We start from the raw sequence: 26,339 nt of genomic DNA, 5'->3' as shown, positions 1-26,339 counted from the left end.
CGATGTTTCAGGGCGGACCTGGGCCAAACCCCTCGCACACCCACATTCTTGCTAGCTGTCACAGCCTGCAGGCCGGTGAGAAGCACATCCGGGAACATCTGCAACTCCCAAACTTCGCGTCGGACGCGTCTTTCCCTATGCGAACGCTAGATGAGGCACTCCCCGACTGATCACACTGCGAGCTTGCTCGACCCCTGATGACGGCCTATTGCAGTGCAGCCATCTGATCCGACGGCCAAGGCGCTAACCCCCGTCATCTGGGCATCCACCGCGGACCGCCATGGCCTCCAACTCAGTAGTCGCTCGCTGGCTCCAGGACCAAACGCACAAAACCCCAGCTCACCCCGATACACTGCACCCAGCCGATGAATTCCCCCTTGCAACCTTCTCTAACCCTCCATCTTCGTCATCTGGCTCCGACATTGGCAGCGGCGACTTCCTGCATCTGCGCGACTCTCGCGCACACATCGCTAAGTTGATCCACCCACCAACTCTTAGCATGGATGGGCACCCCCCAACAAACCACGCCCGTCGACGCAGCTCTTCCCTCGCCGGCGTCCCGGGACTCCCAAAGAAGAAGGACTCGAAGAAACACAGGAGAGCGCGCTCCGAGCACATTCTCGAGGCAGACGAGGACAAGTCGGAGTCGGACAACGAGCACTCGGATTCGTCGGTGAAGACTGAGAGCACTGATCTCGAGCTCGACGACATGCGGTCTGAAGACGGCCTAGAAGACGACGAGGAGACAGGCCTCACTGGGCGAGACCGACGGCAGCGGCGGCGGAGAAAGAGGAGGAACACCCGGTTGGACCAGCGTGTGGCGGAGGACGTCCGGTTTACCAAAGACGAGGAGAAGCTGGCAAACCAGAGCTTAATCCGCTCCATGCTCATAAATGCCCTTTTGATTTCGCTATGGCGAGTGCGCCCCGTCAGTGAAAAGTCGCCTGTGTGTGCTGACATTTCACAGGTACCTATTTTCCATCTCAATATCAGTCTACAACAAATGGATGTTCAAAGAGGAGAAGGAGGATGGGGAAACAAAGAACATCTTCCCCTTCCCGCTATTTACGACCTGCCTGCATATGATTGTCCAGTTCTCGCTCGCTTCCCTGGTGCTATTCTTGATACCCTCGTTCCGACCTCGACACGATTCCCTCAATCCCCATGTCCCAGGTGCCCCCCCACCGGAGCCAATAGATTCTAAGAAGCCTCTTATGACACGGTGGTTTTACTTGAGCCGCATTGGTCCCTGTGGAGTTGCCACCGGTATGGATATAGGGCTGGGCAACACCAGCTTGAAGTTCATCTCCTTGACCTTTTTTAGTAAGTCTGAAAAATGCAGCAGGCCCCGGACCATAGTTGACACGCATGATAGCTATGTGTAAATCATCCGCGTTAGGGTTTGTCCTACTCTTCGCCTTTCTTTTCCGCCTTGAACAGCCATCTTGGAGACTTGTTTTTATCATCTGCGTAATGACCATTGGCGTGGTAATGATGGTGGCCGGCGAGGCTGCTTTTCATGCTCTTGGATTTATTCTGGTCATGGCTTCAGCCTGCTCCTCTGGATTTCGATGGTCTTTAACACAAATCCTCCTCCTCCGCAACCCTGCTACGGCGAATCCATTCTCGTCTATATTTTTCCTGGCGCCGGTCATGTTCCTCTCCTTATTCGTTTTAGCTGTCCCGGTGGAAGGATTCTCTGCTCTTGCTAAAGGACTATCGACCCTTTTTGAAAGCAAAGGCACCCTATTGGGAATTGGCATTCTGCTTTTCCCGGGTTGCTTGGCGTTCCTCATGACTTCGTCGGAATTCGCTCTGCTGAAGCGAACTAGCGTTGTCACGCTAAGTATCTGCGGCATTTTCAAAGAGGTGGTAACGATTACAACCGCGAATCTCGTCTTCAACGACCCCCTCACGCCCATCAATCTGACTGGTCTTGTGGTTACTATCTGCAGCATCGCTGCCTATAATTATATGAAGATCAAGAAGATGCGGGATGATGCACGGATGGAGGTGCACATTTCAGCGCAGGAAGAATACACTCCAGTCCTGACTACGGATCCTGACCACGTCAACGCAACGGGCTCAACTACAAGAAGCCTCATCAGAAACAGTCTGACTCTGGTCCCCGGGTTGTCTGCAGAAAGGCCAGCAGTAGACAGTCCTTCGCGAGCATCTCCGATCAAAAGGCCTGAGGATTTAGAGTAGACTTAGCATATAATCACTTCTGTATTGTGCGCGCACATATTGGGTGGGGCCACGGGCTCTTTTGCATTTATGTAGCATTACCAGGCGTTTTGAATTTTGGATGAGAGTTTTGCACATAAATATACATGAGACTGGCAGAAGCTTTGGACTAGGAATACTATGCAGTCAACGGTAATAGTTGACACTACACCATTTGACCCAGGATTCCCGCAGTCACTTGTTTCTTTGTCTGTTGCTTCTAAGTGGTATTCTAGAATCTCCGTTATCTGGATTCTCAATATGTGTGAGGAGAAAGTTCTCAGCGACGGCAATGATTTTAGTTCCCAAAGTTCTTTCCAACACGTGTCCTACTTCACGCTTCCCCGGGTCATCAACCTTGGGTATCCATATCAACAAGCACGGAAGCGATGTAGTTTCACGTCAAGTAATCCCTGAATTCATCTTTTTGTGATTTATGGGCCAATAAAGCGGCAGCTTAGTAGGTAAGATTAGAAAGAGATGCTCAACTATATGTCAAAGCTAACTTTCACAAATCTAAGCACCGGATATGTGTATTGGGAATGATTTTTTAGCTTACCGTTTCGCACGCCCACAGACACACGCTTTCTGTTAATTCCCCTCGATTAAGAACACTATTCAGGACAACCTAACTCGTTCTTTTACCGTCATCACTGAACTCCATCACAGCATCTTTCAAGCACTCGTTTGTTCTCCTAGCCCGCGAAACATCCCACTCAACCTCCCTACCCACTACTCTTAATAGCGCCACATCATCTCTTCATGGGTCTCTTACTACCAACGAAAGGCTCTGATTCCTCCAGACATGTAACTAATCCGCCTTTATCTGAACAGCCTGCTCACAACGGAATTCAACATCCTACCCCTAAGACTTATGGTGCCACGGACGAGAGTAGCACCCCAGTGGTAAGCATCACTAGCACTCGAGCTGTACGTGTTGCAACTACTCTGTCACCTATTCAATTTGAACACATCCGGGTTTACACACCTACGGGTGTGCATGATGGTGTACTCCAACGAGAATCAATAGTGCTGCAACCTCTCCCAATAAGCCTCCCTACAGCACCACAGCGAGACGATAACCGGCGTCCTGGCGGACTCCAGGTCATCCAAGAGTGTCCTCAAACCGTAGTTTCAACAACACAGTCGCAAACGCTTAAGGAATCTACCGTGCGTATGCAACGCATTGATCAGTGGAAATACATGATGGTGGAACTCGAACAACGAGCCAAACAGCACGAAGAAGAAATCAAGATAAGTATGAACCTCTTCTGTAAGTCAGCTCTTCTCCCCCAATTCAACAAAACCCCTGATAATCTCCAACAACTGACTCATCTCCTCATCCAGGTACACACCTATCCCAAATCCAACCTTCACCCAAGTACGAGCCCCTCATAGACGCTCTCCATCGTCTCAGATCCCCAATCCCCAACCCCTATACCATCTACACCAACCAAGGCCTCTTCCGCTTGATAACCATAGGAGTTCTCTCCCTAAGATACCAAAAAGTCTGGAAGCGGATCCCCAACTCCGCACGCCCTCCCTTCTTCCTCGATGCTCCAAATGGTCTCACTCAGGCGCAATGCACATACTTCGGCCTCCATCTATCCCGATGCCAAAGATCCATTCAAAACGACTTCCTGCTCAATAACTTATATGCAGTGTTCCAGAAAGGTATTTGGAAGAGATATAAGGGCGCGATGAGGAAGCTCCAGAGGTTGAAGAAGACGAAGGATGTGGATTATACTTGTTTTGAGGACTTTAGAGACGCGTGGACAAATTTTGCTTATTCTAGGTTGAGGGGTTCGTTGTTGAGGATTTTGGCGGTGCTAGCAGGTGTTGCAGTTAGGGAGTTAGAGGAGGAAGGTCTTGTGTGCAAGACTGAGTAGGTTGTGGATTTCTATTCCTTCCAGCTTGTTTCCTTTCCGTCCAATCCCCCTTCTCCCCTTCTCCTTGTCTCCCCGCCTCTTCTATTCACCTAGATCCGTCACCACTACGATCCCAACAAAACGTCTTCGAGAATGTAGATGCTAATATTCGCCTAGGTCCTTGCACCACGTCTGTCAGCTGCATCCCCTCCTTCAACCTGGCTTCGTCATCTACAACCCGCAATACCCAGGACTGAAAGTCCCTAGGATTGTCGTCTTCGATGATAAAGATGACCTTACTAGCGATCCCATGGAGCAATTGACCGTCATGTACAACCTCGCCCGACATCTTTTCTCGCTCGCACCAGAGGAAGAACATCATGAAGTATGGGTTATTTAATACTTGTGCTCTTCACGAATTCCCGCCCTACCCCCATATACCCTTCGCAGCCCATCTCACTAACCCTTCAAAGCTCACAGTCCTCCTGCAACACCCCGCTTCCTTCCACAACACTCACGTCCGCATCTTCCACGTTCACTTCCACTCCTCCTGGATCAAGTCCTTGCGATCCACCACTCCGCGCCACCGTCCTTCACCTCCTTTCAATGGATCCTGCATCGTTAACGGCAGATGCGTAATCACGCATTCGAACTGGATGAGTCTGGGAATACATAAAGTGGGGAGGTGTGGGGAAAGGGATGAGAAGTATCTTGGGGTTAAGTGTGGGAGTGAGGAGTTTGAGATTTGTAGCCAAAAAAGGGGCGGGGATGAGGGGGAGGGGGAGGAAGAGTGTGTAATGGCGGTTGTAGGGGTGTTGGCGGTGCTGTTGGAGCCATTTCAAGAGTGGTTGAGAAGGAGGTGGGGGGGTGGAGGGGGAGGGGAAGAGGGGGGTTGGGTTGGAGCTGGGGCTGGGAATGCGCTGGTTAGGTGGTCGGATTGGGAGGAGCATCTGAGGGCTTTGGAGAGGGATAGGATGGAGATGGAGACGGAGAAGGCGATTGAGGTAGGGGAGGAGACAATGGAAACAGCAGAGGCGAGAAATGATGAACAGAACAAGAAGGAGGAATATAACGACGATGGGAAGGACGAACAGAACGATGAAGAGCAGGAATCAGCCTACGATGCCAATGATGGGGCATGAGCGGGGTTTGTCTCGAGGTATTGCCGCTAGTAGCGCGGTAGTAATTGACAAATTTGTATATTCCAAGATCTTTTTGCGACATTTCTCCAGGTGGCACGCTTTCTCACGCTGCTATAAAGACATAGGCCATACCTAGTAAGTACATAAGCACCTCTGGCTCCAGTGTTCTGCGTCACTTTCTCTCTTTACAATATTAGCCAAAACTCAGGAGAAAAAGTTAAGTCTTGCAAATTAAAATCTACAGAAGGACAAAGAAGCGTGTTTTATTTCTAAAAGGCCTTTCGAATCGGGCCTTTCCAAAGCCATTAGGGCATACCGCCATAGGCCGAGGATCTGTCTCCGCATTTCAAGGCACATTCCCATCAGTGAAGTATTGCCAATTTAAGTTTATTCCTCACGAGATAAAGAAAACGGCCTCGCAAATCTAGACGGACAGTCGACATTTCGCCATCAATATCTACTGCTGCTTTACGTGTAAATATGGATACTAAAGCTGACACGTTTGTATTCGCAAGCTGCGCCCAGTTCACTGAGCCCTGCCGGTTGGCTCAGAAGCCACTTTAACTGCCTTAACAAATCGTTAAAGCCATTTTTATTGATATATTTACATTGATGTACCAAGAAGAAGGGTGCCCCCAAAAGATATCTGGGATGGAAAGGAGGGATGACAAATGCGCCGACTTTGTTTAGCGAGTTCTAAATAAAATAGTAGGAGCGGCAAGGCTGCCTTCTTAAAACCAATAAAAGCATATAAGATTCGAGAGGAGTTTGCTCCACCACAATATTAAGAGGCTGGTAGAAACATATGGATGGCACTGGCTGCGGACCAATCCAAACCAAAGACTGGTATAGAAATCGAAACGGCCTAGGTATGAGAATTGCCGTCGAACTGTTTTTGTTAAATACATACGCCAACCAGGCAGCCTTGCAGCAAGGGCAGGCTCCGTTCCGACAAATGGAGACCCTTGGGTGATGAAAGAAGCATGGTTCTAAACTACTTTTTCGAACAAAATAATAAAGGATTGGAACACGCGAGGCTATACAGGCTGCATAAAACGCCATGCACAATACGCTAAAGAGAGGGGACCTGGCGGATGACTATTGGGGCCATACCCGAGCCGTTTGGAAAGCTGAGATAAGATGGCGACTGAACAATATTCTCTGCAACATCCTAGGATCGCAAAGAGAGTCTCCACCCAACAGCTACAGTTAATATATACTATTATTGTTGAATGGGCTCTTTCAGCTAGCTGCTTATGGTATGAGCACTTAAGTAGCAAGAGTAAGAGTAGTGTACGGTGTGCACAGCGTACGAAGTAGGTAGGGTGGGGGCAACATGTTTCTGGTTCTATATTGCTCTGTCTTTTCTCCGTACGCAGGAAAAGGGGAATATCTAGATGTTCGCGCACGGAGGTTCGCGCACGAGCATCATGTGGCATAGCTACATGATCCTTCTTGTGCGCGATAACTATCTAGACTGTAACGCTGTTGCTACGTACGGACAATTATCAAGTCAAATCATGTCACTATGCATCAAGACATTCGCGCATTGCATATGCGCCGGAGAGTTTATTCTTTTTTTTTTGCTTCTCCTTCTCCTTCTTCTTTTCCACTTTTATCTGTTGCTCTGTTTTGTATTCTTTCCTTTACTCTTTCCCTTTCTTTTTCTCTTGCTGTTTGGCCTGATTCTCCTCGGCCAAGATCAGACGGTATTCGGTGCAAATCTCTCCAAGAAAGTTGAAGGCCGCTTACTAAATCTTTGTTGCCCCCATTGCTTTCAAACTTCTAAATTCTTTTTGCTGCTAGGAAGGCAGCTTATGTATACTCTCGCTAGGTCCGTTTCTATAGTGCTGGAGGCTGGATGGCAGCGTCAGGAATGTTGAAACATCCAGAAAGAGTAATCTGGTGATCTTCGTGATATGTGTGAAGATACCATTTCCCGCAGGAAATCTCAGGACCGAGAAGATGGATTAGGAGCGCATTGAATGCAACGATGAAAGAGCAGCCAGCAGGATATGAGGTAGTGGAGGTACACTATGATCGAAGAACGTCGGTGCAGGGATTCCTTGAATCCGGTGTAGGCTCGTAAGTCACTTCAACCTTGACGTAGTCTCAATGAATCCTTGATATACTAACCGCCTCGGCGATGTTTGAGTGGCCTGTAAACGGAGAGTAAAATAGCGAACGGGTAGTTTTCTCCCCAACTTTTCGGCATCGCAAGTAGTGACAAAGAGAGTATTTACCCAACGTCTCCACCTATATGCCTCGATCAGGCCAGTGAACTTATTCCAGAAGGTGATCAGGCAGAAATCTTGACTTGTAGCATAAGATGGAAGTAGAATGCAGATGTGATATGCCCTCCTACTCGAGTCTGAGATGCAAGGAGACTCTCGATTATCGAATCCGTAGCTGTGCCATTGTTCACAACCCGCTGCATCCAAGAACTTCTGTCAATGAACGATGACTTCGCCGCAACGAGATGCAGACGAATAACGGGGTGCTGACTTTCTTTCCATTTAAAGCTTCGGGAGTATGGATACCACGCCGAATAATCACTTATCGGGTCGTTTTATACCAATCATCACTTTTCCCTTCTCATATTAACACCATGTCCTAAGCTCGAGCCTGCTTTTCTCCACCATACTCGCTCCCAGCTCCATATCTGTTCTCTTTTCCATCTTCATGCCTCTCCCATGTTTCTACATGTTAACGTCATACAACTCTTTTCGAGCGTCTCTAACTTCATCTTTACGAGGGGTCCAGCCCGAATCTTCTGTTACTACGACCATCTCATTGCCACCCCTCAATACCCCCCTTCTTCTTCTTCTTCTCTTCCTCCTCTTCTCGCGGTAATGCCACATATACACGCTCGCTGAAACCACCAACACTACGAATACCACAACGACGCTCTGCGCAAGGTGTATCGAAGCTCTCCGTTTTCTCCGGCGCGGTGAAGTAGCAACTCCTTTATCCTTCGCAGGTTTCCTTTTCCCCAGCCTAAATCTTGGTAGCGGTATTCGTTGGATCGGGAATATGATCATGTGGCGCGTCCAGAGAGTAAATTTGAAGATTCGGGACAAGAAAACGAATATATGACGGGTTGCTTTGAAGGGGAGAGATATCATGTTAATTCTATGACTAATAAATTTTCAATACCATCTACTGCTGCTTCGGGTCTATATATCTCTGATTCACGAACGAGAAGGTAAATTCCACCGGTCTTGCAAAAAATGAAGAGGTTGAGAGCTGAGAATCGAGATTGTACCAATGACAAGGGAAATGAGGGGTATCGAACAGCATGAAGTTGCTGGAATGTGGTGTGGATAAAGTATGCGCGGAAACTCGGTGTATGTCTGTACACGTGTACATGAGGAGCTTTTACGTGTTCCCGAGGTTTGGCGAGAGGCTCGCGATGTTCCACATTCCGACTGTGCAGGACGAGGGGATGCACGCTAGTTCCAATTTGTTTCCATGTTGTCTGTCCCGGAATCGCAGTTTGCGCGAGGAGATTCGGAGTAGCTACGAAAGTGTGGACATGTTGAAAGGCCCCCGGAGGAACTGACTATATCCAATCCAGTTAGTGCGATCTCGGTAAAGTGAATGTCTTTCCACTTTTCGAAACGTTTGGACTGCTCCACACCACAACCACATCAACAGATGTTCACCGTGCATTCTCGCTTCCCACTCCAAACTGATAGATATTCCGGAGCTGTTGATGGAGGGATTCCCTGTCAGTGCACCTCCACAAATATCAACAGGAAGAATAAGCCAGTCATCCACAGGTCGTATCCATTGAAGCCCCAACACCCCTCTTTCTCTTTGCTGTCATCGCTCAATGGATTCTCACAATTTTGCTTAGCTTTGTCATCCAATATTCGCAGATGGGCTGAACACGGTCGGCTCATTCAGGCTCATCAATTTCTCCGATTGCGGTATTACTTTAAATTGACGTCGAGCGACAACACTGTCCGATGTTACCTTTGGAGCCCTACAGAAAGTTACCTGCATGCACAGAGTGTTCATGCATAAACTACATCGAATCGCCGGCATTAGAGTGAGACATAGCAATGTGTACTTCGATATTTTTGTAGAGATTATGTATTTACATTACGCATGAGTTTCGTGAGTGCGAATTTCCCTCCGATGTCTCTTCCAGTCCCGCAATTTCTCTTCCGCTGCACCTGGTCGTTTGTCTGTTCTTGAGGGGTTTACTCTGCCGCACGATTCTCCTTAGTCTCTACTTGCACTTGAAGGACACAGCGGTCTTGTCAAAGTCAAGGTCCTTCAAATCATTGATACCACAAGCAGCAATCTTCAGCCTTGTACCGGTGCATCCTTCCTCACTACATGGAATGTCAGCTCAGCTCTAGATTTGATGCCATAGAGGAGACCATCTTACTTATACAGTGTGCACGTGGAACCTTGATCTGGACTGGCTGAGGAAATTGCTCGGACCCAATCCGCGCCAAGGGTTGTAAGTTCGTCTAAAGACTGGAGTCAGTACCATGGTACGCAGGGCAACAAGATGGGCTGGACTATATACGTACAGCACGCATTGCTATTGACAGCGATGTTTGTACAGATGCCTGTGAACATTCGCTCCTTGCAGGCGAAGAGATGGGTTTGTGCCTGGGTAGCAGCCAGTGCGACACCGAGGAAAGGAATGATGGCAGCAAGGGTCTTCATGGTTGTTGGTGGTACTGGGAGACGTGGGGATGTTTCAAGCCTGATAATAATCGAACCGACAGTAAGTCCTGACGCTAGATGGTATACTAAGAAGAGGATCAGCGACGGCTTTTATACCTACACTCGACCGCTCGCATACCTCCGGTATTCCTTCGATTCCTCTCGCAATTACTCCCTCCTGCTACTGCTGACGGCCGAGAGCCACTACTCTCCCTCTAGAGAAGACCGACCGTATGACGCGTCCTAAATTATCAGTTCGATTTCTTCCTCGTGTTCGAATCCTCTCATGGTCTCATATGACCTTCCTCAACCAATAGATCTCCCATGATCAAGATCCTACTCCCTATGGTTCTTGATCCAGCATGCGGGTGATCTACAAGCTGATCTACAACTCTATTTTTGCGTTCACCGTACCAAATTCCCTCACTCCCACTCATATATCCTTCACGATTTGCAATATCCGACCCTCACAAACCCATCTGAGCTGAATCATCCCATCGAATGATGAGCCCATGTCCTCTGGCAACCTCAATTCAGCAGTGGGGCTCAAGCTTACTTGTTCCATTTGCTAGAGCAATGAAGGCGGGTTCCACGACCCGCACATGCGGAACCAGCTCATGAGCTTATATGTCACTGTAGATTAAACGATCAGGTTTCCCCGCTAAAAGACACGCGATTCGGCAATTTAGAGGGCCTTGGCATTACTGGATTTTATATACGTTTGTACTACATTCATTGCTTCCTTTAGAAATATTGTCTCTCTACATTATGTATGTAGGTGCTCCGCTCTAGACTGGGCTGTTTGAGGTTGCACTGCGTGCGGCTGAGTCGCTGCTGTGGAGGGAATGCGACAATACGTCGCGAGAGTGCCTTGAAGAATCTGGGGTGGGTCTCGGGTCGATAATTGCTCATCTGCTCTTTCCCAGAGTAGAGCTGGATGAACCCGCACCCCAGTGGACACTCCATGACGGCGGCAACGACTTCATATTAAGCTTGCCTACGCTCGCTCCACTCAAGCAACTGGGCTATTCTACAAACCCGTGAAGATTGTATAATAAAGCTTCAAAAGCAGCAATGTATAAGTATGATGTGCAGGTGAATACTCTGTAGCTGTCAGTGTAATTCAGCTAGATGATATTTCTACAAAGTTAAAAGCACTTTCCGACGGTTTCTCTCCGGCTCATGAATTCAGGCTTAAATCCTTGCCGTGCTTGACGAACCTCTCTCTTCGGCTTTACAATTTCCACGCTGAGGTGAGATTGGTAGGGTATACGGTATGGAGGACCCTCAAAGTACATTTTCTTGGTTCCCCCGATTTCACCACTGCAAACCCCTTGCTTTTGGCGCGCTCACATGTACCTCTCAGTGGAGAACGTCATATGGATTAGTATTGACGGGAAATCTTGACTTTTCAATAATATAATTTCCTTCTTGTTCTGTCTGCTAACTTTCGAGGGGCTCCATGCCCCGATAGCATTTGAGGATCGATCAAGCGGATTCCCAAGCCAACTTAGCAAACCATAAAATCCACTCTCACAGCTGCATTTCCAAGGAAACACGCGGGACAATAGTTTTTCCTCCCTCCATGAGCTTAGACAGAAATAAGCTTCAATAGCTCTCACGAATCCTTGCGAAACTCCCAACGACGGCTATCTCAAGATACCATACGGATGTATCCATATCCGGTAAGCGTATCCCATGTCTGTATCGCAGGCCTCCAATTCCCATCCTTATGACCTCTATGTAAAACGTCAACATTCCCATCAAGAGGCTCCATTCGCATGCCTCATTGGCTTGTTGCTTTCCCAATCTCCCCTCTCTCATTGGCCGAAATGTGCAAGGATGCTTGCCTGGCGTTGCACGTCATCGGGGGGTCCAAGCTCCCTGACCCCGATCTCTGACAAACCCGGCCTGCCTCATAAGTCCGAATTCCTGCCCCCTCACCAATTCCCCTCCCTGCATACCAGGCTTTCTCAACATATTTTTTTGGTTCTGTGGAAGATAGATCGGATCGTTGAGGTCGATTGTGTGGGCAACGACTTTAAATCATTATGGCGTCAGTGACCGGAATCCCTGAGAATATTAATGGGCTGCGGGGATCGGGCGAGGATGAACCACTACTTGGACGACGAGGTGATGCCAGTCAGATGGAAGGAAAACCGCTATATTTGAATGTGTGGATTGGTGAGTAGGGTTGAAGAGCTGCTATGAAGGGAGTGTGGGCTATGCTGATGTTGGCTATGTAGGCACCGCGCCGATTGCCCAGGCGGGCATTTGGATCGTAGGTTCCCTTCAAGACATTGACGACGTCGAGTAGCTTACGCGAAAATAGCTTGCAGCGATAGTATGGGGAGCCATCTTCTCTCATAACTTAATTTTCTTCTCTTCACATCCCGTAGGTTCCTCATCCTTTCAATCTCTTAATTCCAAACCTCAGTCGCTTGCTAATCTATTCTCAGCTCCTCAACTCCGCCGGCATCCTCCTCATAACCCAAGCCGCCCTCATTCTTCAACCAACACACACCCCCTCCCAAAAACGTGACGGGACCCTCGCCCACTTTGCCCTCAACCTCGTTGGCATCTCTGCCCTCCTCGCCGGCCTCATAATCATCGAAATCAACAAAGCTGGACCCGGCCACGCACATTTCGAGTCCCCGCACGCCATCCTCGGGCTCATAACCTACATATCCATTTTCCTACAAGCAATTGTTGGGTTCACGCAGTACTGGACTCCGAGTCTGTATGGTGGTGTGGATAAGGCTAAGGCTGTGTGGAAGTATCATAGGGTTAGTGGATACATGGTAGCGACATTGGGGCTCGCGACGATTTGTGCGGCGAGTTGGACAGACTATAGTCTGGGGGTATTGCATATACAGCATTGGGCTGTTATTGTGGCGAGTGTGCTGGTTCTGGTTGGACTGGTGCCGAGGATCAAGTTGCAGAAGCTAGGATTGAAAAAGGAGGAGGGGAGGCTGAGACTGAATTCTGAGTAGAACCTTGCCTGAGGAGCTGGTTAGAATAGTAGGTGTCTTTGTAAAGGTATAAGATGAGAGGGGGACGAGGAAGCGAAAACAAAACTGTGATCAATCGGTATGGTAGGCGTTTTAAGGGTATGATTCATTAGGGGTACTGTCTCTATCATTGCATTGTTGGTTCTTTTAGCATTCCATTGTGCCCTTTTACTTGGACAAAGGTGATACATAGCCACAACTAGTGCTCCGCGAAACGCGAATCGGGGAATAATACACGATTACATTGATGTTATCGTCACTTAGAGCCCTGAAGTACAAACAGAACGTGCCTGTATCGCGGCCCTTCCCGATCCTGAAACCCAGAAACGCCGCCGTCCCGTCCCATTACAATATCGTCTACAAAGCTAGAACCCCCTTAAAGAACCCATTCTCCCTTAAAGCCTGGTTCTCCTTGACCAACTCCCTCATCCTCTCAACTTGCTGTTTCTTCGTCAAACCCTGACTCTCCACCTCCACCTTCCACTTCGCCAGCATCTCCTTCAGCAACCTACTCCCCTCCTCGACCTCCTCTTTACTCGCCTGGACATAGCCCTCTTCATGCTTCCCCGAGAAGTCCTCCAACTCGTCTGCCTTCCTCTTCGCCATATTAATAACTTTCTGTGGAAAGCGTACGAGCTCCGCGACATGGATACCAAAAGATTGATCACACACTCCCGGCTCGACTTTATACAGCAGCGTCACCTCCCGCTTCTTCTTCTCACCTTCCTCTATGTGTGCCACAACGTGCAGATTCTGGACCTGTGGATACGTATCCACTAACGCGGTAAGTTCATGGAAATGCGTTGCAAACAGCGCAAACGCTCCGATTTCTTTGACAATGTATTCCGAAATCGCCCACGCGAGACCGAAGCCATCATACGTACTCGTTCCACGTCCGAGTTCGTCTATGATGATAAGCGACTCTTTAGTCGCGGATTTAAGGATATTTGCGGTTTCAAGCATTTCCGCCATGAAGGTGCTGACGCCTTTGACTTGGCTATCGCTGGCGCCGACTCGGGCGAGAATGCAGTCGAAGATTGTGAGTTCGGCGGAGGAACAGGGCACGAAGCAACCGATTTGCGCCATGAGTGCTATTACGCCGGTTTGGCGAATGTAGGTTGATTTGCCGCCCATATTAGGCCCAGTGATGATTAGGAATTCAGAGGAGTTGCGTTTGAGAGAGACGTCGTTTGTGATGAAGGATATGTCGTCTTGCATTTCCATGCAGGGGTGGCGCGCTTCTATTAAGATGGTATTGCCGGTGCCTCTGGGGTGCATTTTCGGACGCACATATGAGGTGGGAGCGTGTACGGAGACGTGGGCGAAGGAAATGATGACGTCCAGGTGAGAGAGCACGGCGGCGAGTTTCTCGAGGACGGGGATGTATGAGGACGCGACGGAGACAACCTCGTTGACAAGTCCGGATTGGGTACGGTTGTAATTTTCTGAGAGCTGGTCAAATTCGCGTCGAAGGCCTTGGAGAGTGGATGTAGTGAAGTAGACACCGTTTTTCTGTGTCGAGCATTCTTGGTATTCTCTCTTGTTCCGGATACAACTTGCTTCGTTGCGGGTTAATCTGAAGCACCAACCATGAACGCGGTGGTTCTCGAGAAAGAGTTTCTTGTCCTTTTCTTGACTGAGATCGCGTGCGACGTGCGAGTGCTCGGATTCCATTTCGTGTTTTAACTTGTCGAGACGTTTGCGGATTGTGCGTAGGGAGTCGTCGAATTCGGGCTTGATGATGAATTCGTGGTTGTCCAGAGCCTCGAGGTCTACTGTCGTTTCAACCATCTCTTGAAGCTTGGCGAAAGCATCGGAGTAACCTCGTAGTTTAGAGGTATATTCAGCGTCGAGAGGGTCGCGGAATTGTTCGTCCATGACAGATTCTAGGGTTCCAAGAAAGCCAGGGAGGCGAATGACGACTTGGTATGTTCGTACCACATCTTCTAGGTTCGCTACTTTGCGCTGGAATTTCTTTGCGAGACGGTAGAGGTCTGGGATAGAACGGAGGTGCTCTTCTTGCATCGTCTGTCGAAGCTCAGTGTCGTTGACGAAAGCTTCCACCAGTTGCTGTCGTCGCTCAATCTCGGCCACGTTCATTAGGGGCTGCTTAAGCCACTGTGCAAGTAGTCGGCTTCCAGTCGGTGTCTTGCAGTGATTGAGGAGTCCAAACAAACTCATTGTCTTCGCTCCATCTCTGGGCCCTGGCATTAGATTGAGGGCTTTCAATGCAGCCGCATCAAGCTTCATGTACTGTGTCAGATCGTGCTGATAGAGCTGATACTGCCCGAAGTTCGACGAATCCGACATTACGCCCAGATACTTAATCAAGGCAGCCGCAGATCCCATGGCCAGCTTCAAATCAGTCAGAGGAAGCGTAACGGCAGAACGCTCGTCCTTCAGCAACCTTGGGAGATCCTGGTCGATATCTTTTGTCGCAAAGTCTGCAAAGCCCCGCTCTGCAACAGCGCATCCACAGTTATCCGCAATCGTCCGAAGCTTGTTGAGTTCGACATCCTTCTTCGAAGTATCTGCCTGGATAAGGCATTCTTTCACGCCGAGCTGAATGAGAAGCGATTCGAAGTTTGAGTAGAGATCATTGTCTAGAAATTCGGTTACGCCCAACTCCCTCACGCTCGCATCGGCGAAGCATACTCCCACATTCCGTGCCTCGGACGCCTTCGCCGAGACCTTTACAGCTAATATGATAGGTGCATTCTCAACTTGGCCGCCGAGTTCGTCTTCGATGTCTTGGAGGTTCCCCGGTGAAGCCTGGTCTCGGATTAACACTTTGGCCTATTCCTGGCCGAATGCACCTTCATACCTGCTTGGAGACCTTCCAATCCATCCTCTTCCCAGAAGACTGCCATATCTCGACCCTCTTGCTAAGTCTAAACAGGGCTTCTCTCAAGAAATTACGGTACACCATGACAGTCATGGTGACGGACTCGAGGCCCGGCTCTCGGCCTAACTTGCGTAGGACGGCAGTTGTACGGTAAACCTACAAGAACAATAAGATCCATAGTGCGGGTCTTAGGAGCAGAATTTACTCACTGTAGAAGCAATAAACTTCGCATCCTCTCCGTGCGCTGAGTAGTAATCCCCTCGGTCGAATATTCGGATAGTATCCGCATTCTGATGATCCAAATTGCGAAAGAAACTGCAGAAACTCGACTCATCCTCCTCTTTCAACTCTGGCCTGGAACCCATTATGACAGTTGATACAAAGGAGCGGACTGGATTGGAGAGAGGAAACCTTGAAATGGGACGTTGGAAAGATGGACAAGGCTTGGTCGGGGAGTACTTTCCGACTTCAGTGGGTTACGCGACACGTACGAGACGCGTTTTCTGCCACCGCCTTCTAAAGCCCGGGCCACTCTGGACCTTGGCAACTTCAGGAGGTTCACCTTGCTCGACATGAAAGATATCGACAAGGCATCCTCTTCTCAGTTGAGCTCGAGGATGGGCCCACGGCTCTAGCATACACTCTCCCACGCCTCAAAACAGTTCTCGGTGCCGTTCAAAACAAAGCTACCACCGGGTTGAGCTCGCCCAACACATATTACGAAATGTGGGACGGCATCACTTGTTTCTCTGATGATCAGCTATCGCAAGGCTGTCGAATGAGAATGCTTGCACCCGCCTTTTGAGACCTGAGAAATTGTGGCGTATCCCGTGCTCGCCTCTTTTTAACTGATATGGATGGACGTGGCTCGGCGAGATGTCAATCGACCATTGACATGCTTGTTTATTCTCCAGCATGTCTGGATTTGGGGGCGGGTTGCATGCGCCAAGAGCTCAATTCTCCCGTCGTGTGCTACCCCACTGGCTGAGCAGGACAGGCTCTCTGCTTTGGGCTTGGAGGGCTCTCAGCCTCATTGAGGCGAGGGGGAGCTAATATAAATGTCCACGGTTGGCCTCTGTGGTGGTGGAGCTGCACAGCTCGAACTTTCTTCGTCGTCTTAGCCACGCATTTATTTCCAGCTCAACATGATGTTCTCGAGACATACTGGGGTGTTGCTCACGCTCAATAGCTTCGTAGCTGCGATTCAGTATGATGGACCCGCTGCCACTCCATCGATTAAGGGATTCAGCGCGGATGGATGGTCCCCAAAACCGACGGGTGGGCCGATTATGGAGTTGTTTAGACGGCAGGAGGACCCATCATTCTGCGGGTATTTGGAAGGCGATGCGGGTATGCATTTCGGGGAGATAATCCAAACAGTAGATTGTATGACTAACAATCTAAACAGAGGCACCAATTTCTTGTGACGTTGGTAGCTCATGCATGTACAATAAGGCTTTCAGCTGGTTTGGGTATGTCTTTCCTCGGCCTTACAGTTATCAACAAAACTAACGAACGAAGGTGCTGTACAGGTACCGCTATAACCGACTGTGAGGTTGCTACCGCTTGCGTCGAGAGCACTAAGGTCTCGGACTGCCTTAAAGTTTCATCATGCGCAAATGATCCCCTCGCCATTGGCTGGTAAGGCCTCTATGTGCTTCCCCTTCTGTTATCGTATTAGCTGACAACCATCGAGTACACGGTCTGCTGCACCGTTCTGTATGCAGCTGTATACCGTCGTTTCTGGCGCTACCTATGGTCACTTTGCATGCGGCGCCACCGATGTTACCGCCGAAGTCCTGAGCAGTGCAACCACCGGCGGGGCCTCTACGGGGAAGGCTTTCACCACGAGAAGCTCGAGGTCGACCAAGACAGAAGATGACTCGAAATCAAGCTCTGGAGATAGCTCCAGCTCAGATTCCAGTACCGCAGCACAATTTTCCTTCTCTCTTGCGTCAGGGACCACTGCGAATGTGGGAACGGTGACCCGACTGAACATCCCGACGACGAAATCGGCCTCCACTGGGGGTGCGATGAAGACGGCAGAAGCCGTTTTGGGTGCTGCGGGAGGCGTAGCGGGATTGCTTGCTTTGCTTGCTTAAGTGAGTGAGGAATCGAGGATCCCTGGGTGGAAAGGAGTTGATAGGTGCTCATATAATCATAGAGCAGGGATCACTGCGTAAATTTTCGGAAGTTATGCCCTCTTTTTTAATATTAATACACCAGATGATAAAATGGACATAGAAGTAATTCACACTTCTCTAATTACCACTCGGTACAAACCTAGGGCACTGACAAGAGGAGAGAAAAAAGCCACGTGATGGCCTCAAGGGCAGAAAGCACAGCCCGAGAGTCACGTAGAACCTTCCCTCTTACCATACATTCTCTTTCCTCTCAACTTCCGCTAATCGTTTACACATCGATCCCTCCGACCACTACCATCTCCTTTCTCTGTTACATTCTCTCTTAGAGCCTTCCCTTCACTCAACTTCAAGCCTGCTGTTTAGACACTGTCTGCGATGGCGGATACAGTCGCGCTAGATGCCTCCTTCCCTGGAGGATGGGTAAACATATTTTGCTCTCGTTCTTGCCTATCCTTATAAATTTAATATTTATCCCTTTGCTGCAAAAAACTTCTGCCACATCCATCACCATCATCATCATCACCGATTAAACACCTTCACGCATCGTTAGTCAATCATTCTATATGCTCGTCACCATGATCCGCTATTTCGCCACAATGGCAGCCCTTTTGCCTTGCATGATTCCCACTCTCGCTCAGGAGGAGCGGAGTAATAACGTCGGACCGGTCAGCATGATCACCACCGAGCTCCGCAACAGAGAGATTATCAGTGGAACTACTGTACTAGATGACGGCAGAACATTCAAATACATTCAGACTATGAAGCCAAGCATGACGGGGGATGTCGTATACGTCGACCTAATCACTACCGTTCCTACAACCTCTACTGCAATCTCAAAGGACGAAGAGGAGCCGCAGGAAACCAAATCTCCCGCCGAACTGTTCCCTGGGGCGGAGAAAGAGCAGGGTTCATATGACCACATCGGGTGCTACAATGAGACTATGGAACTTGAGAACATGGGTGGTGCGCTGCAGGTTCCCCAGGGGTCACCAATGAAGGTTTTTCTTTGCTTCCTCCCCGTATCCCTCCTACCCATTTCTTCCCTTATTCCTCGTTCTACTCCAAACACATATAGGTTATGACACTGACGCCTGTGGAATTAGTGGTTCCTCAGTGACCATATGACCCTCGAACAATGCGAGACGTACTGCGAACGCACTCCCTACTTCGGAGTCAAGAACGGAAATGCCTGCTACTGCGGGGAGAAAATCCACCGCGGGGCTAAAGAGGTCGACGTCACGGTGTGCGACAGGCCGTGCGTAGGGTTACCAATATACCATAGGCGTACATGTGGTGGTGAGCATTCGTACGTCCCCATTAGCATGCTCAGCATGCCAGTTTCTCTCTCGGTGCGAATGCTTACAATCGACGAATGCTAACAAAATGCTCCAGAATGAACATCTACAAACTCCGTAAATCCGAATCCATGCCCACAGTCTCGAATTACAACCAACCCAAGAGTCCTGCACCGAAGGCGCTCGTGATATCATACTCCTTACTCACTTTCGCTTTGGTAATGGCCATAGGATTCCACCTCTACGGCAGCAGCATCACATGCTTCACGACCTTAGGAACGGCAGATTTCCTTTTGGCGACCTGGCTACCCTCCTTTATTGGGTAGCGCTAGAAGTTCTCTTCTTCACCACTGGTCGTGAATGGCTTGCCGCTGTATAGGGTACCATTCTCTTCTGCCACTACATCTGTGCCTCTGTTACGTACCTCTTGTGGACCTGCTATCAGTGGGTAGCCATTCAAATAGGTTTTAAATACTCTAGTTTGGTAGGCGGTGTTGTGACTATTACTTCTCTGCGAGGGTAGTTCCATTGCGAGGGGCTTGCCGGGCAGGATTAGGACAGCTTCTTTTATAGCAATATCCGGCTCGAACCGGACCAAGAGTCAAGTGTCCTCGCGGCTTGTTGCTAAGCCCTAGGCTAAGATTAAAACTGGACTGAGATGGGACTGGGTTTTGAGGTTCGGTGTTGGGATGGCATCGCACACCGCGAGCTTGATTTGTCTTTCTATTGCTTTTGTATTCAACTGGGTATGATTCCTCCTCCGGGTATAATAGATAATTCTGATTAGTAATCTCATTAGAGCTGGGTGGCATATGTGGCACCATATTTCATCGTCTTGAAGCAATCCTCTACGTCATGGTAAGAGAGTCCCTTACTCTCAGTGCATTGTTGCCCTATACTCTATTCCTGTGACAAGGACTCGGAAACTCACTTTTAGCCTTCGAATATCATGCGTCCTAACCCCAGTCCCTAGACATACCGGTCTTTTTATACTTTTCTACTCCACCATTCCCTTCCCTTCCCGTCTTCCATATCTCTACGCCAACATCTACTTCCCCATCCCCTCCAAATAAGCCTCCCACCCCCCCTCAAACAACGCCTTATCCTTTCTCAACACTTCCTTCTCATTCCCCTCCATCCACACCCTCAACCTCTCCCTCACCCCTTCATCGCTCGCCCCTAAAATTCTGACCGCTAATAACGCTGCATTCGTCGAATTATTAATGCCTACCGTCGCAACCGGCTCTCCCCTTGGCATCTGCGTCATCGAATACAGGCTGTCGACGCCATCCAAATGAGTGGCTTTCACGGGGACGCCGATGACAGGTAATGTCGTCCATGAGGCGCACATGCCGGGGAGATGGGCTGCGCCACCGGCTGCGCCGATGATGACGCGGAGACTGGTGGATGAAGCCGTTTTGGAGAATGTGCGGAGCCAGTCGGGTGTGCGGTGGGCAGAGGTGATGCGGGTGGTGAAGGGGATGGAGAGGGTGGTTAGGATCTGGAAACATGGGCGGAGGATTGGGAGGTCCGAGTCGGAGCCCATTATTACTGCGACGAGTGGTTCATCTGGGGATAGCGATGGGGTCTGGGGAATGACTTTGGGCTCGCCTTTTTGAGCATCGACCGCATCGATGAGTGGTTGCATTTCACGTTCTGCGGCCGAGAGCGTTGGCGCCGTTACGACAATATGCCCCATTTTGCGCCCTGGGCGCGCTTCGCCTTTACCGTAGAGATGGATCGAAGCATTTGGGGATTCAAGCGCTTGCTGTGCGATTTGTACATGCGAATCCGGAGTCTGGCCACCGAGGATATTGAGCATAACCGCCGGCTCTCTGAGTCTCAACCCATGCTCCGGGACCGGGAGATCTAGAATCGCGCGAAGATGAGCATCGTACTGGCTCAATGGGCACGCTTCGATGGTGTAATGACCCGAATTATGCGGCCGCGGTGCAATCTCGTTGACAAGCAAACTGTCATCTTTAAGTAAGAACATCTCCACCCCGAACACGCCTTTGCCTTCAAACGCCGCAACCGCTCTCTTCGCCAACTCCTGCGCTCGCTGCGCCGTCTCGCGAGACACATTCCGCGGCGGTGCATACGTGAGTTTGCAGATACTATCCTCATGCACTGTTTCGACCGTCGGAAACGTTTTAACCCCATCTTTCGTCTTCACTACCATAACCGCAAGCTCCATACAAAACTCCGCCCAGCGCTCCGCATACAACGGTCTATCCCCCAAAGCCTTCTTCGCTCTGGCAAAATCTTCCTCGCTCTTAACCACGAAATTTCCCCGCCCATCATACGCCTCCGTTTTACTCTTCACCATACACGGAAACCCCAAGCGTCTACACACACCCACCATCCCTTCCTCTCCCCCTCCTAATCCCTCAAGATCCACACTCTCCGCCACCTCAACCCCATGATCTTTCAACCACATCTTCTGCCTAAACTTATCTTTAATAATCCTCAAGGTACTCCAATGCGGCTCCACAACAACACCTCCATCATCCGCCACTTCTTCTAGCATCTGCGTATCCACGTGCTCGATTTCCACGGTAATGACATCGCATATTTGTGCAAGCTTCTTGACCGCTGCAGCGTCTTTGAAAGAGCCGGAGATGTGGTCGCCATGGGCTGAGATTTGTTTCGCGGGCGCGGAGTCACCATCTAGGATGATGACTTTCACACCGACCCGGTTAGCGGATTCGATGAACATGCGACCAAGTTGGCCCCCGCCGAGGACGCCGACGGTTCGGTTGTCCATGATGATGGTTGCAGAAGAAAGGAAAGAATGAGACGTGGGATGCTGGGTTGAGGTGAAGGGGTGTTGTAGGGACTTTATATTTTGAAGTAAAGTTGGGCAAGGTGGGATGCTGCTCTCGTTCTGGTTGGTCAATTGTGGGGTAAAAATTTCAATGGCGAAATATTAGATACAAATTTTGCAAGTGCAGTCATGCGGAAGATATGACTGAGCCAACATCATAAATGTATAGGGAATTAGCTGGCACACACATCACAGTTAAAAATATATATAGGGTCATACAGTCATCTCTTTGCTCCAAGAGTTTACGACCACTTTCATTGCATATCTGGATGTGGAGTATCATTTTTGTAATCCGTAAAGGAGCCATCGCCGGACATGATACGCGCCATGTGAAGGAATCCCGCTGACCATGCCCAAGCCGACGAGCCAAATAAACCATATGTTCCCAACACCGCTTAGACCTTGAAACCCCTAGACCTTCTGCGGCCACGAGCGCGTTCGAACTTACGTCCCTTGCTCTCGACATAAGGTTTCTACGGCATTCATTAGTACATGGCGAAACCCCTTCCGTAGATGAATCGTACCTTGTGCGAATGTGGGCCAAATCCGAAATGCTTGACGGCCTCACGGGAGTTCTTAGGTCCGCGGAGAAGGAGAGTGTTGGCACCAGTCGGGGCCCTCAAGGCAACCTCGTCCATGGTGAGGCACTCGCCGCCGGTCTTCTCAATACGGGCGCGGGCAGTTGAGGTAAAGCGCATAGCGGCAACGGAGAGCTTGGGGACCACTGTAATTTATTAGTGGGACGTACACGACCTCGAATAAAGGTGATTCATACCGTAAAGGCGGTTATCATCAGTGACAGTTCCAACCTAGGACCATATTAGTGACTATTGCATCCTTCTTGGCTTGGGCATCCATACCACGACGATGGTCTTGCCCTCGTGAGCGTCCTTGGACTGCTTGTTGGCGGCGGTCGCAACGATCTTCGACAAGCTCATAGCTATCCCCAAGTTAGCCAATGCACAGTGGAAAGTACTATTTACCATTTATACGGTGGTCTTACGCGGGCGGTTGATCTTGGACATCATGAGCCTTCGGAGGACGGTCTTGTTGAAAGGGGAATCAGTGCGGCCTAGGGAGATGGTGTCAGCCCAAACGACAAGCGGCCTGGAAGAAAGAATGCTTACGAGCGAGGAACTTGTACAGTCGGACCAAAAGCTTCACGTATGGATTCGTGGACTTAGGGACCTCTGTAGAAGAATCGTCAATTTTCCGCAACTCGGGTATCATGCTGCGTCCAGAAGACAGCGGCTCGCCAGCGCAAGAGTGCGCCGACTCGACGGGGGAAAACACATACTGCGGTGCCCGTCTCGAACATGATGCCGGTTGAGATCAATCCCCATATTGAAGAGAGATTGACGGTGTTGTGCGGCGGCGGCGTGGGGATGACTTTGCAAGTGGAGTTCGAGGTTTGGAATTTCGACTTCGTGGGCGCACCACTTAGCGGGCCTTGGCACGCGGCCTTCACCGCCCTGGCAGAATTGCTTCAAGCACTCTCACACTGCTATCACACGTGCAAAACAAAACCACACTCAGCAAGCCTCGCATTTGTCACAGCCCATTATTACCATTACGTAGCTAGATTTATATATACCCATCGCAGGTCGTCCAGACCTTGCCATACCTCATTCTATGAGACACAATGCGCACTTTTCATCGCTTACAATCATTGCTCCCTGCGTTAAAAGAAAAGAACCTCGAACACATGCTATATCAGCTCCCGACTGAGCCTAGACATTGATCCAGGTCACAGCTATAGCCTCTCAGAAAATAGGCTTTAGGGAGGAAGTCGCTTGTCTATGCTGCCAATACCTAACACATGGACCCAACTCCACTTCAAAACCCACCAAAGTAATATAAAAAGACAGAAAAGAAGGTAAACCGGGTCTCAGAGTATGCCTTGGGAAAGAAAACCCTTTCAGCCCGATCGGGTCATTCACATCATTCAGGCTCCCTTCTCGCCAAGGATCTTACCAATGGTAGAGGTGAACTTCTTCTCCGTCTCGGGGGCGAAGCGAGGGGCAAGGCCTGCAAGGAGTAGAAACATCGTAACAAGGAGAACACCGAAGACGAGTAGCTTGCGAGCAGCAGGGCGGCGAGCGCCAAATTCGCCCCACACCATCCCACCTTGTACAAAGTATTCTTTCAGCTTGTCGGCACCGAGCTTATAGTAGACAAGGCCGGCAAGGGCAATGCTGTAACCGAAAGCCTGGAGAAGTGTAACTGGATCACCAAAGAGGAACATGGAAGCGAAGACCAGAAGTATGTCCTTGAGCACACCAGAGAGAGTGAGGACGAGGGATGAAGTCTTGCCGATCTAGGCAGGGTTAGCGAGAGTCAATGAGGTTAATCTCAAACGACTTACCAGGAAGACAACCGACACGTTAAGAAGGAAGGCGATGAGGGCATTGGCAGTTAGGGTGAAGGTACCGACGCGATAGATATCATCTAGAGTCATGTGGGGGAATTCGCTGAAGAGGCAGACGACGCCGTTCATGAGAGCACATGCCGGAGCATAGTAGTACAGGGAGACGAGAGGGTCCATCTTGAACTCTGCTGAGCTAAGAAGGCGCTGGACCATGACCAGGCGGATTGCTTCGAACACGATACCACCACACTGGAAAAGGAAACCGATCATGACGAACTTGATTTCTCCAACGGAGGCGATGATAACACCAATGACGATGAAGGAGACATTGCCAAGAGTCTTCATGTTGGGAGGCGCAACTCCAAGACCCCATGTCGCGAGGAGGACGGCAACAGGTGTCGTGGCCTGTTGGATGTCAGTGTTTGTTTTCAGCCTCAGGCGCCCCGTATATCACATACCTTGAGCATCTGAATGAAGGCCACACTGAGGTATAGGTATGTCTGGTTGCCGCAAATCAAGCTCAAGCTAAAGAATATTCCGATCGGAACAATGGCTCGCAGATAGACACGTCCAGTCATGGGGACCTTTTTCCTAGAGTCGAGGATGGTTGTGAAGCGCGCGAGGAATTGCGTCATGAAGGTCGCGAAAGCCAAGTGCCATGTTGTCAGGAAGATGGCTAGGATATGTCAGAGGTGAGGGAGGGGAGGGAGGGGAGGGGAGGGATGAAAGGTGAGGGGGAAGGTTTCACGTACGGAAGTCTGCACGGCGATTGTTAGCTTGGGAAGTTTTGGCGTGGTGGTGGCTAGTACTCACGGAAGTCTGCTGTATCTAATATCCATTTGTTGAAGACAATGACACTCGAGCTGAGCGTTATCCACGTCCTACACAATTCGTCAGGCGCTGTCAACGCAGGAGGGTGGCCGCTGGATTAACCTACGCAATATAGACGGCGGGATGGAACGTCGCAGGCTCGGGCTGTGACTTTTCGGCATTTGGGTTGACGGTAGGGAGGACTGGCGCGGCCGGATCGCGGCCAGCGTCCACGGAAGAGCGAACCTTCTCGTCCGACATGATGGCTACCCTTGCGACGACAAAAAGAGGGAATCAATAAAGTGGGTTGTCGAGGGATGAGCAGCGGAAATTGTCGTAGAAAAAGAGCGAATGTGTCCACTAGAGGCGGGCGCGCAGTTGACGGGGCTTCGCCGCAATCAGGAATCCTTCAGCAACGGACGGGTGTCACCAGCAACAATGGCGGGTACGCAGCGGCTGTGTGCGCGAGCGCAAGTCACCGTAGGACAGAGGACGGCGGCGGCGGCGGCGGCGGCGGAGGAGGAGGGGGTTGTGGTGTTGAGGGAGACAAGGAGTGAACAGTGAAGGGGAGGCGGGACGTGGATAAATTAGCGGTAGGGAGGCTCGGCGTGGAAGACTTAGAGACGGGGTCCGCGCAACTCGGGGGTCGACGAGTTAACGAATTGGCGAGGGCGACTGGTCTGGGTCCAGTCCCTGGGCAACGGCGGGTGACGTGCTAGATATAAGGATTAACAGGAGCCTGTCTCTGACGACGGGAATTTGCAGTTTATTTAATAAGTTGAGGCCCTGCTCTCATCAATCAGACCGTGATCCTTTTCTCGTCTCATGGGCCTGCTTGGGTTTAGCGGGTTTTGGGGCTATCTCTGAGAAAGCACGACGGCAGCATGAAACAGATCAGCCTCGCTGTGACGGTCCAGTCAGTGGGTCGTCAAGGAAGCCGCTTGGTTACGCGCAAGCTCTCCACTTCTTTCCCACAAATTTGCACTACCAATCTGCCAAAATAGCACTCTTGCAGCTTGCAACCTTGGGACAGCTGCTGCAGTCTGCCCGCGGTGGTCAGCAGCAGAGGAAGGGCTGGGAGAGCAGGAGCTCGGCCAGGTGCAGGGCTGTTGGACTT

General features: G+C 50.1%; 11 protein-coding genes across 11 annotated transcripts; 5 read left to right on the top strand and 6 right to left on the bottom strand.

Moving 5' to 3' along the window:
* Positions 1–125: 125 nt before the first annotated feature.
* On the top strand, positions 126–2,406 carry BDR25DRAFT_250792 (TPT-domain-containing protein). The gene is made up of 3 exons (XM_033686090.1): positions 126–915; positions 968–1,323; positions 1,376–2,406. Exons 1-3 carry the CDS (start codon positions 281–283, stop codon positions 2,206–2,208), a joined length of 1,824 nt encoding a protein of 607 aa, XP_033555013.1. The 5' UTR covers positions 126–280; the 3' UTR covers positions 2,209–2,406.
* Positions 2,407–2,988: 582 nt separating this feature from the next.
* On the top strand, positions 2,989–5,236 carry BDR25DRAFT_338814 (uncharacterized protein; the record flags this gene model as incomplete). The annotated part of the gene is made up of 4 exons (XM_033693310.1): positions 2,989–3,499; positions 3,574–4,111; positions 4,272–4,479; positions 4,568–5,236. 4 exons carry the CDS (start codon positions 2,989–2,991, stop codon positions 5,234–5,236), a joined length of 1,926 nt encoding a protein of 641 aa, XP_033555012.1.
* Positions 5,237–5,262: 26 nt separating this feature from the next.
* BDR25DRAFT_348437 (uncharacterized protein) lies at positions 5,263–6,791 on the bottom strand (the record flags this gene model as incomplete). Its single annotated transcript, XM_033694412.1, has 11 exons — positions 5,263–5,347; positions 5,388–5,439; positions 5,479–5,569; positions 5,635–5,783; positions 5,811–5,916; positions 5,975–6,160; positions 6,190–6,225; positions 6,324–6,407; positions 6,550–6,629; positions 6,660–6,704; positions 6,764–6,791. 11 exons carry the CDS (start codon positions 6,789–6,791, stop codon positions 5,263–5,265), a joined length of 942 nt encoding a protein of 313 aa, XP_033555011.1.
* A 2,682-nt stretch (positions 6,792–9,473) lies between these two features.
* Positions 9,474–9,922, bottom strand: BDR25DRAFT_365243 (uncharacterized protein; the record flags this gene model as incomplete). The annotated part of the gene is made up of 3 exons (XM_033696882.1): positions 9,474–9,579; positions 9,636–9,720; positions 9,784–9,922. The coding sequence occupies 3 exons, from the start codon at positions 9,920–9,922 to the stop codon at positions 9,474–9,476; spliced, it is 330 nt and encodes a 109-aa protein (XP_033555010.1).
* A 1,945-nt stretch (positions 9,923–11,867) lies between these two features.
* Positions 11,868–13,062, top strand: BDR25DRAFT_275955 (uncharacterized protein). The gene is made up of 4 exons (XM_033687524.1): positions 11,868–12,106; positions 12,169–12,203; positions 12,255–12,317; positions 12,382–13,062. The coding sequence occupies exons 1-4, from the start codon at positions 11,974–11,976 to the stop codon at positions 12,913–12,915; spliced, it is 765 nt and encodes a 254-aa protein (XP_033555009.1). The 5' UTR covers positions 11,868–11,973; the 3' UTR covers positions 12,916–13,062.
* Positions 13,063–13,206: 144 nt separating this feature from the next.
* Positions 13,207–16,200, bottom strand: BDR25DRAFT_275953 (DNA mismatch repair protein). Its single transcript, XM_033687523.1, has 3 exons — positions 15,988–16,200; positions 15,758–15,934; positions 13,207–15,705 (listed from the first exon to the last, which is right to left on the bottom strand). The coding sequence occupies exons 1-3, from the start codon at positions 16,141–16,143 to the stop codon at positions 13,291–13,293; spliced, it is 2,748 nt and encodes a 915-aa protein (XP_033555008.1). The 5' UTR covers positions 16,144–16,200; the 3' UTR covers positions 13,207–13,290.
* Positions 16,201–16,872: 672 nt separating this feature from the next.
* Positions 16,873–18,045, top strand: BDR25DRAFT_338811 (uncharacterized protein). Its single transcript, XM_033693309.1, has 4 exons — positions 16,873–17,128; positions 17,187–17,250; positions 17,300–17,419; positions 17,475–18,045. Exons 1-4 carry the CDS (start codon positions 16,924–16,926, stop codon positions 17,878–17,880), a joined length of 795 nt encoding a protein of 264 aa, XP_033555007.1. The 5' UTR covers positions 16,873–16,923; the 3' UTR covers positions 17,881–18,045.
* A 452-nt stretch (positions 18,046–18,497) lies between these two features.
* On the top strand, positions 18,498–19,047 carry BDR25DRAFT_308970 (uncharacterized protein; the record flags this gene model as incomplete). The annotated part of the gene is made up of 2 exons (XM_033691045.1): positions 18,498–18,885; positions 18,998–19,047. 2 exons carry the CDS (start codon positions 18,498–18,500, stop codon positions 19,045–19,047), a joined length of 438 nt encoding a protein of 145 aa, XP_033555006.1.
* A 1,218-nt stretch (positions 19,048–20,265) lies between these two features.
* Positions 20,266–22,037, bottom strand: BDR25DRAFT_330708 (phosphoribosylaminoimidazole carboxylase; the record flags this gene model as incomplete). Its single annotated transcript, XM_033692555.1, has 1 exon — positions 20,266–22,037. Exon 1 carries the CDS (start codon positions 21,982–21,984, stop codon positions 20,266–20,268), a length of 1,719 nt encoding a protein of 572 aa, XP_033555005.1. The 5' UTR covers positions 21,985–22,037.
* Positions 22,038–22,279: 242 nt separating this feature from the next.
* Positions 22,280–23,444, bottom strand: BDR25DRAFT_299853 (ribosomal protein L18e). The gene is made up of 7 exons (XM_033689244.1): positions 23,342–23,444; positions 23,172–23,234; positions 23,048–23,116; positions 22,905–22,984; positions 22,820–22,853; positions 22,569–22,768; positions 22,280–22,517 (listed from the first exon to the last, which is right to left on the bottom strand). Exons 1-7 carry the CDS (start codon positions 23,385–23,387, stop codon positions 22,440–22,442), a joined length of 570 nt encoding a protein of 189 aa, XP_033555004.1. The 5' UTR covers positions 23,388–23,444; the 3' UTR covers positions 22,280–22,439.
* Positions 23,445–23,601: 157 nt separating this feature from the next.
* BDR25DRAFT_299852 (TPT-domain-containing protein) lies at positions 23,602–25,924 on the bottom strand. Its single transcript, XM_033689243.1, has 6 exons — positions 25,350–25,924; positions 25,226–25,293; positions 25,193–25,198; positions 24,871–25,088; positions 24,410–24,817; positions 23,602–24,361 (listed from the first exon to the last, which is right to left on the bottom strand). Exons 1-6 carry the CDS (start codon positions 25,481–25,483, stop codon positions 23,990–23,992), a joined length of 1,206 nt encoding a protein of 401 aa, XP_033555003.1. The 5' UTR covers positions 25,484–25,924; the 3' UTR covers positions 23,602–23,989.
* Positions 25,925–26,339: the final 415 nt, after the last annotated feature.

Source organism: Lindgomyces ingoldianus, assembly GCF_010093535.1.
Source record: "Lindgomyces ingoldianus strain ATCC 200398 unplaced genomic scaffold BDR25scaffold_1, whole genome shotgun sequence".
Taxonomy (NCBI): Eukaryota; Fungi; Ascomycota; class Dothideomycetes; order Pleosporales; family Lindgomycetaceae; genus Lindgomyces; species Lindgomyces ingoldianus.
The sequence above is the reverse complement of the archived record's forward strand: the minus strand, read 5'-3'. Positions and strand labels throughout refer to the sequence as shown.

What these genes read in the sequence shown, in the direction of transcription:
- BDR25DRAFT_250792 (XM_033686090.1), top strand. Translation starts at nt 281, where the DNA reads ATGGCCTCCAACTCAGTAGTCGCTCGCTGGCTCCAGGACCAAACGCAC. An exon ending in GCCCTTTTGATTTCGCTATG is followed by an intron (nt 916 to 967) that starts GCGAGTGCGCCC and finishes GACATTTCACAG; the next exon opens with GTACCTATTTTCCATCTCAA. An exon ending in CATCTCCTTGACCTTTTTTA is followed by an intron (nt 1,324 to 1,375) that starts GTAAGTCTGAAA and finishes CACGCATGATAG; the next exon opens with CTATGTGTAAATCATCCGCG.
- BDR25DRAFT_275955 (XM_033687524.1), top strand. Translation starts at nt 11,974, where the DNA reads ATGGCGTCAGTGACCGGAATCCCTGAGAATATTAATGGGCTGCGGGGA. An exon ending in ATATTTGAATGTGTGGATTG is followed by an intron (nt 12,107 to 12,168) that starts GTGAGTAGGGTT and finishes TTGGCTATGTAG; the next exon opens with GCACCGCGCCGATTGCCCAG. An exon ending in TTTTCTTCTCTTCACATCCC is followed by an intron (nt 12,318 to 12,381) that starts GTAGGTTCCTCA and finishes ATCTATTCTCAG; the next exon opens with CTCCTCAACTCCGCCGGCAT.
- BDR25DRAFT_275953 (XM_033687523.1), bottom strand. Translation starts at nt 16,143, where the DNA reads ATGGGTTCCAGGCCAGAGTTGAAAGAGGAGGATGAGTCGAGTTTCTGC. An exon ending in CGAAGTTTATTGCTTCTACA is followed by an intron (nt 15,935 to 15,987) that starts GTGAGTAAATTC and finishes TTGTTCTTGTAG; the next exon opens with GTTTACCGTACAACTGCCGT. An exon ending in ATTGGAAGGTCTCCAAGCAG is followed by an intron (nt 15,706 to 15,757) that starts GTATGAAGGTGC and finishes ATCCGAGACCAG; the next exon opens with GCTTCACCGGGGAACCTCCA.
- BDR25DRAFT_338811 (XM_033693309.1), top strand. Translation starts at nt 16,924, where the DNA reads ATGATGTTCTCGAGACATACTGGGGTGTTGCTCACGCTCAATAGCTTC. An exon ending in GTATTTGGAAGGCGATGCGG is followed by an intron (nt 17,129 to 17,186) that starts GTATGCATTTCG and finishes CAATCTAAACAG; the next exon opens with AGGCACCAATTTCTTGTGAC. An exon ending in GATCCCCTCGCCATTGGCTG is followed by an intron (nt 17,420 to 17,474) that starts GTAAGGCCTCTA and finishes ACAACCATCGAG; the next exon opens with TACACGGTCTGCTGCACCGT.
- BDR25DRAFT_299853 (XM_033689244.1), bottom strand. Translation starts at nt 23,387, where the DNA reads ATGGGGATTGATCTCAACCGGCATCATGTTCGAGACGGGCACCGCA. An exon ending in TGTTCGAGACGGGCACCGCA is followed by an intron (nt 23,235 to 23,341) that starts GTATGTGTTTTC and finishes ATTCTTCTACAG; the next exon opens with AGGTCCCTAAGTCCACGAAT. An exon ending in ACTGTACAAGTTCCTCGCTC is followed by an intron (nt 23,117 to 23,171) that starts GTAAGCATTCTT and finishes CCATCTCCCTAG; the next exon opens with GCCGCACTGATTCCCCTTTC.
- BDR25DRAFT_299852 (XM_033689243.1), bottom strand. Translation starts at nt 25,483, where the DNA reads ATGTCGGACGAGAAGGTTCGCTCTTCCGTGGACGCTGGCCGCGATCCG. An exon ending in CCTTCATTCAGATGCTCAAG is followed by an intron (nt 24,818 to 24,870) that starts GTATGTGATATA and finishes GACATCCAACAG; the next exon opens with GCCACGACACCTGTTGCCGT. An exon ending in ACGTGTCGGTTGTCTTCCTG is followed by an intron (nt 24,362 to 24,409) that starts GTAAGTCGTTTG and finishes AACCCTGCCTAG; the next exon opens with ATCGGCAAGACTTCATCCCT.